At 59.5% G+C, this 6,478-nt stretch overlaps 1 protein-coding gene across 1 annotated transcript; it reads left to right on the top strand.

The window, feature by feature from the left end:
* The first annotated feature begins 511 nt into the window (after nucleotides 1-511).
* On the top strand, nucleotides 512-4,521 carry LOC119231636 (CMRF35-like molecule 5). Its single transcript, XM_054688621.1, has 5 exons — nucleotides 512-860; nucleotides 2,157-2,208; nucleotides 3,649-3,769; nucleotides 4,235-4,338; nucleotides 4,425-4,521. The coding sequence occupies exons 1-5, from the start codon at nucleotides 512-514 to the stop codon at nucleotides 4,519-4,521; spliced, it is 723 nt and encodes a 240-aa protein (XP_054544596.1).
* Nucleotides 4,522-6,478: the final 1,957 nt, after the last annotated feature.

Genomic DNA, 6,478 nt, shown 5'->3' with positions numbered 1-6,478 from the left:
CATGGACTCACAGTGCATGTGGCCACTGGGCAGCAGTGCCCAGTCAGCACCACACCTGTCCCTGCAGCTGGATTCCCGAGGAACCACAAGGAGCTCAGAGCCATGGGGTCACCCCTACTCCAGGGGTACGGGGGAGTCAGCTGAACCTCCCGGCCCTGGTGCGGGCTGGGCACAGGCCTCTTCTGGGGAGGCGGGTCCTCTGGGATTTGTTCCCCACCACGTGGAACAACATAGGCTTGGTGCAAAGGGGCCTCTCTGGAGACACAGATACAGCGACGATGGGGGAGAGTGAATATGGGGCTGTCATTGCTCAGGGCCAGCCTCTCTTGTCTCTGACTCTGAGCTGTGTCTCAGGTACTAACTTGTGGCTTTGCCCAGGGGAATGTAGAAGGACACAGGCCTCTCTCCTGGGGTCATTCCCTCCATGGCTGTATCCACCTCCCCGCCTTGGGTTGAGGGGGCAGGCGCAGGGCAGGAGGCTGGGCCTGTGCACAGGTGGGGTCACAGGGGCATGGACGTGTGTTTTCCAGGCTCCTCTGCCGTCACGGGTCCAGGCGCAGTGAAGGGCCGGGAGCGGGGCTCGCTGACCGTGTGGTATCGCTATGACCCAGGCTACGAGACCCACAAGAAGTATTGGTGTCGAGGGGCTGACTGGGGCAGCTGCAACACCCTTGTTAGAACCACTGGCTCGGAGCAGGAGGTGAAGAAGGGCCGCGTGTCCATCAGGGACGATCAGAGATACCGCACGTTCAGCGTGACCATGGAGGCGCTCACGCTGGGTGATGCGGACACTTACTGGTGTGGGGTTGAGAGAACCGGAGCTGACCTTCATGCCCAAGTTACAGTGACCGTTGACCCAGGTGAGCGCCTGTGCGTGTGGCTGTGTCTCTGCGGGGCCTGCTCTGACCTGGTCCCTCAGGTCCTCCCAGGGGTCACTGTCACTCAGGGTGACTGTCCCGGGGCAGGGGGGAGCCTCACCCATGGGCGTTGGGAGGGGGTGCTGGGAGGGGGGCTTCTCCTGGATGCTCAAGGCTCCAGGCACCTCCTTGATGGGAGGATCCTTGTGGCTCACAGTGCCCTTCTGCACGGCTCAGCCCCTCCATCCATGTCACAGAGGTCAGGTGATGCCCTGGTCAGCACATGGGCAAAGGGACCCCCTTCCATGGGGCTTGAGACCCCAATTCTTTTCAGTGATTCCGGGGACCTCCCTGTCCTTTCTGGAGTTGGGCTGAGACCTCATCGTGACTGTTCCCTCCCAAGCTCCATGTCCAGGCAGGGTCAGCCCGGCTCAGACCATGGCTCATTCCTGAGCCTGGAAAAGTCTTCATAACCTATGGGCCGCACCTCTGGGGCCTGGAATCCCACCACGAGCCATTCATGCACCTGCTATAGGGTGTCCTTTCAGAGTCTTTCTAGAATTCAGACCCTGAGGGAGGGGCTGCTTCAAGGTCCCCTCTCCTGAGCTTCAAGCAGTGAATTTGGGCCTCCCCTCCTGCTGACCGCCCCCAGGCACTGGTGGAAATGGGGTGAGCACAAGGGTCAGCATTGCCCCTACCACCCTACCACCCTGGGGACCTGGAGGGAGGTCACGCTGCAGGCGCAGCCGTTCACTTCCTATGGAATCGTGACCTTGTCCTGGGAAGGGCCGTCCTGTCAGAGAAGGTCAACACTTGCCCAAAGTGCAGGTCTCCTTGGGACTCTTGGGTTCAGGCTGGTCCTGACCTGAGTCACATGCCGATCTGTCAGCCACAGGGCAGCCCTGCTTTGCTCTGTCCTCGCTGGAGGATGAACAGGGGGTCTGAGGGGGATTCAGGAGCAGCAGGGCTGTTTATGATTCAAGGACTCCAGCTACCTGGCCCTGAGGGCCTGCCCCTCTGCTCCCGGGTCTTGCGGGATGCCCTCCTGCTCCACAGCCCACCTACCCAGGCTCCTGAGTCAGCTTGAGGTCTAGAGACACATCCAGACCCCTCCCACACCCCTGGTCCAGGTTCCTCAACCAGGGCATCCTTGGGACCCCAAGGTTCAGAGGAATCACAGGGCTGGGATCAGGTGGTCAAGCAGAGTGTGGTATCTGATTTGTGTCCAAGCAGCCACTACAGTGTCCACCACCAGCACCACCATGAGTACCACACCCACCACCACCACCCACCGCACAGCACCAGTCTCCCCAGAAGATGACAATGGCCCCCCAAATGTAACCACTAGCAGGTAAGAAAGCTCTGTTGCCGCTGAGTTTTGTACCTGCTGGGCTGAAGCTCCTCCAGGAGCCCCTTGTAGGCCCAGGTCCCGGTCAGCACTTGACTCCCGACCTTCTGGGTCCTTTGAGGGGGAGGCTGAGGGGCTTCCCCTTCTTTCCCAGCTCAGGAGGCCAGACTTGAACCAGGTGAAGGTGGGGTGGCTCTTCTTGGGGGTCAGAGGCAGGTGTGTCCCGGCCCCTCTCCTGCTTCTGGATTTGGGGCATCCCTGGTGTCCCCTGGCGTGTGGCCCCTCCATCCTGCTCCCGGGGCCTCTCCCTGCAGGTCCCTGGGCCTCTTTCCCTCTTATAAGGAACCAGTCACTGGACAGGGGCCCACCCAGAGCGACCTCCTCACCTTGATGACACCTGCAAGGGTCTCCTGTCCATAGGTCACCCCGGGTTTTAGTGGCCTGGACTAGGGGGGACACTATTCCACCAGTGCTGGGCGGGGGCCAGGGAGGCTTCTCCACGCCGTTCCCACACAACTCTGGGCCTTATTCACTCAACCTTCAGGTTTGCAAACATGTCTGCAGAGCCCAGCGGGGGCCTGCTCTGAACCCCTCCCCTTCACAGTTCTCCTCCTCAGGGCCCCCGAAGCTCTGTATAAACCATGGGTATGTGCAGTGGGGGCATAGGCAGGGCGCAGGGGAGGGGGCGGCATGAAAGTCCAGGGGTGTGGTGCTTGGAGAGGACACAGGTGTCTCAGGCCTGGTGGGGACATGTCCATGTGGGACCCCCACGGCCTCTCCTCAGTTCCCCGGGGACATGTCCTGTGTCATCCTGCCTCAAGCGCCCTCGGGTCAGATGCTCTCAGATGTCCCCAAACACCTGGGAGCTGAGAGCGGCCTCCCTGGCTGAGGGAGAAGCGAGGGTGGCCCAGGATTGGGTCCAGACACTGTGGGGCTGGGGCCCCGGGGTAGTAGGGATCCAGGTGAGTAAGGTCACCGGTACTACAAGGAACAGACAGGGAGGAGCAGGAACACACAGAACCGAGGGGCAGGGTCCCCATGGGTCAAGGCCACAGCAGAGTGGCCTCTCCAGGTGTGGGGTTGTGCAGGTCTTCTGAGCTGTGACCCGGATGTGCCCCTGACAGCTGGTTTACATGCAGCAGCGGCGGGGGGACAACGGCAGCAGCCAGGGCGACACTGACCAGAGAGCCCGGCCTGTGTCCAGGCTGGATGAGGACCAGGTGGAAGGCAAGGGAGGTGGGCTCAGCAGGAAAGGGATGGGGCCAAGTGGTTGGGGCAGGAGGAGCTGGAGGCTCACCCTGGAGCAGCATGACCGTGGCCTGGGGGAGCTGTCCTGGCTGAGTTCTGGGGGGCTCATAGCCAATGGAGCCCCCGATGGGCCCAGAGAGGGCTAGGGTTGGGGCCCTGGAGGCTGCTCATCTCCTGTGTCCTGTCCCCCCACAGCTCCCTGCTGGGCAGCGTCTACTTCCTGCTCCTGGTCTTCCTGAAGGTGCCCCTGCTCCTGGGCATGCTCAGTGCCGTCCTCTGGGTGCACCGGCCTCAGAGGCGCCCTGGGGGAGGCAGAGTCAGCCTGACTACGAGAACCAGGGACACTGATGCCTCCGCGCCCCCCGGGACAGGCCCCGCTGGAGGGTGGACACGACCTCTGGCCAATAAATCCCCCGTCACGGTCTGCATGTCTGTTGGTGTCTGGTGAATGTCTCCCTGCTTTTGTGTGTGTTGGGCCTCAGGCCCTCATCCACACATGCCCTCTAGCTCTGGTACCCCTGAATTCAGGGTCCCCGATCAGCGTCACCAGGACCTCAGGCTTCCGCTGCAGTCCTGTGTTTTCGATTTGTCTTCCTCGCCCACGCCCAGGGCTGGTGTCCAGTGTGAGGTTCCCGGACAGCTGAGCCTCTGCAGAGCAGACTCGGGGCACCGGGGCCGCTGTGACCAGAGGAGCTGAAACTTCATGCTCACCCTCACGTCGGGGGCTGCTGTCACGAGGACAGAGACTGGGGCTCATGACCCACAGATGCTGCCATCGCAGATCCTGGAGCGCCAGTCCAGGATCAGGGTGCACAGGGCATGGTCTGCCCACACCCTACGCGGCATAGGTGCTGCCTTCCTGCCGTACCTCACATGGCAGGAGGGGTGAGGGCGCCTTTAGGAAGGTGCCAACTCTATAGCGTCGGCATTAGGCTGGCGCGGTTAGAATGGGCGTCTGTGTGTGGTCTCAGGCCCCATCCTGCAGCTGCTCTCGGGATCCTGAAACTCACCTCATTGACAGCTAAGACGTCTCTGTACGTCCATGAGGGGCTCTTGGAGAGCACCTAAGGGTGTTGCTGCGTCAGGGAAACCAACCGAGTCGGGCTGACCTTCCAGTTTGGCTCCTGATTTCTGGGTGGGGGAGGGACCAGTCACCAGTGACCAATAGTCAGTCAGTCATGGCCCCGCAGTCAGCCTCCGACCATCCCAGGGGAGGGGACTGAGAGCTCGTCCAGGCTGGGGTGACACTGTTACCCCCGGGCTCCAGGAGGACAGAAGCCCTGCTCTGGCTCTGTTCATCGGGCTCCTAATTCCTGTCTCCGGCCTCCTTGCCGGGCGTCTGCCGCCCCAGAGGGAGCTGAGTTCTCCGAGAGCACCTGCCCACTCTGCACACGGAGTTCCAAGACCTTTGAGGTTCTGCGAACAGAACTTCTCCCAGGCCTCACTCCTGTCCTCTGAGGACACGCTGGCTGTGTGCACGCGCCCTACTGGCTACAGGAGCTTGTTTTCAGCAGGAACCTGTTCATCTGGATCAGCAACACACAGTGGCGTGCTATGTTTTGTTCCTTTGTTCATGTCTTTAATAAAGCTTGGCCGGAAGAGGGAGAGGCAGCGCTGCTCTCCATGGCTCTCCCCAGCCGCCCCTGCCCCAAATTTGCTCAGACGCCGAGTCTCGGGTAACAGCTGAGGCCCTCCCGGCTGTCTGGCTGTCCGCGGCTCCTCCTGACGACGAGCACCGCTCCTTTCTAGCGCTGGAGGCCAGGACAAAAGTGACCCCTGAACCTGCTTCTGAGTCAGGACCTGGGAGAATTCCTCTGAGTTTCTCTCTCCTCCCTTCCTGTTATACCTGCACCTGCTTCTCTTCCTCACATATGAGGAGATGAGGGGGTGTTTCTTTGGGGCACTGAACTTCGGGCTGTGTGAGACAAGACCTTTGTGCAGATGCACAAGAAAGGAGCAGAGGGCCTCCCCTGGTGGCGCAGGCGGTTGAGCGCAGCGCTGTGGAGCTGTCTGCAGCCTCTGCAGCGCGGGTTCTATCCCAGACAGCAGGCGAGGGTCCCACATGGTGCTGCAGACCTCTCCTCGCTTGCCCGCTGCTCCCCTCAGCAGTGTACTTCAGTCAGTCTGCCTGTTCCGCTCCCCACTCTTTCTCAGGTGAATCCTCTCACCCTCCCGTGCATCTGGCCTGTACCCGGTTCTTGCATGCATGAAGAAATAAATTTTTGAAGAAACAAAAAGAAAAGTAGCAAAGCAGGGGGTGCTGCTGATAGGAGGAGTTTAGGCTTCTCTGTTAGGAAGAGACAATAGAGTTGGGTGGGGAGTCTGGTGATTTAGAGACCTAATGGACTTGACTTGAGGAGAGCGCAGCACTCTGGCCTCCCCACTTTCCGGGAGGAAGACCCCCATCCTCAACCTCCTTCACAGCCCTACCTGAGAGCAGGACACCCCCTTCCTGCCTTGGGTCTTGTCCCCCCAGAGCCTGACAAGACGCCCCTTCATCCCAGACCCCTACAAACTCTGAGCAGAGGCCACCATGATGAGATTATTGGAAAGGAGGGGTGGCTTTTACCCTCTGCCTTTTATTCTGGAAGGTTCTTCTTCTTCCTCTTTGCCTATTTCCCTGATGCAAGAAACTAGCTCTTCTGACGGCCTCTAGTGACTTTGCTGCTGCTGTCCCATTCCCTCAGGGGTGCCCCTCTTTTTCCATGCCCTGTTCCTTCTCCCCTACATTGGATTTGATTTTTTGTATCTCTTCTTTATCATTTTTTATCACTATTAATTTTCCTTGTAATTTTTGGAGACTTTTAATTAGTCTTCTATTTGTACGCGGCCATCTAACCCTTGGATGAAATATTTGGTGTAGAAATTAATTTTTTTAAAGATTTATTTATTTATTCAAGAAACGGGGGACAGGCCAGAGGTGCAGGATGGTGAGAGGATTCACCAGAGACAGAACAGAACAGGCAGACTGACTGAAATACACTGCTGAGGGGAGCAGCGGACAGACAGGAGAGGTCTGCTGTAC

The sequence above is a fragment of the Talpa occidentalis genome, unplaced genomic scaffold (genome assembly GCF_014898055.3).
Source record: "Talpa occidentalis isolate TD23 unplaced genomic scaffold, MPIMG_talOcc4v2.1 talOcc4.7, whole genome shotgun sequence".
Lineage (NCBI taxonomy): Eukaryota > Metazoa > Chordata > Mammalia > Eulipotyphla > Talpidae > Talpa > Talpa occidentalis.
This window is presented reverse-complemented; position numbering and strand designations above follow the sequence as displayed.

What these genes read in the sequence shown, in the direction of transcription:
- LOC119231636 (XM_054688621.1), top strand. Translation starts at nt 512, where the DNA reads ATGGACGTGTGTTTTCCAGGCTCCTCTGCCGTCACGGGTCCAGGCGCA. An exon ending in GGCGCCCTGGGGGAGGCAGA is followed by an intron (nt 3,770 to 4,234) that starts GTCAGCCTGACT and finishes CTGCCATCGCAG; the next exon opens with ATCCTGGAGCGCCAGTCCAG. An exon ending in TACCTCACATGGCAGGAGGG is followed by an intron (nt 4,339 to 4,424) that starts GTGAGGGCGCCT and finishes GTGTGGTCTCAG; the next exon opens with GCCCCATCCTGCAGCTGCTC.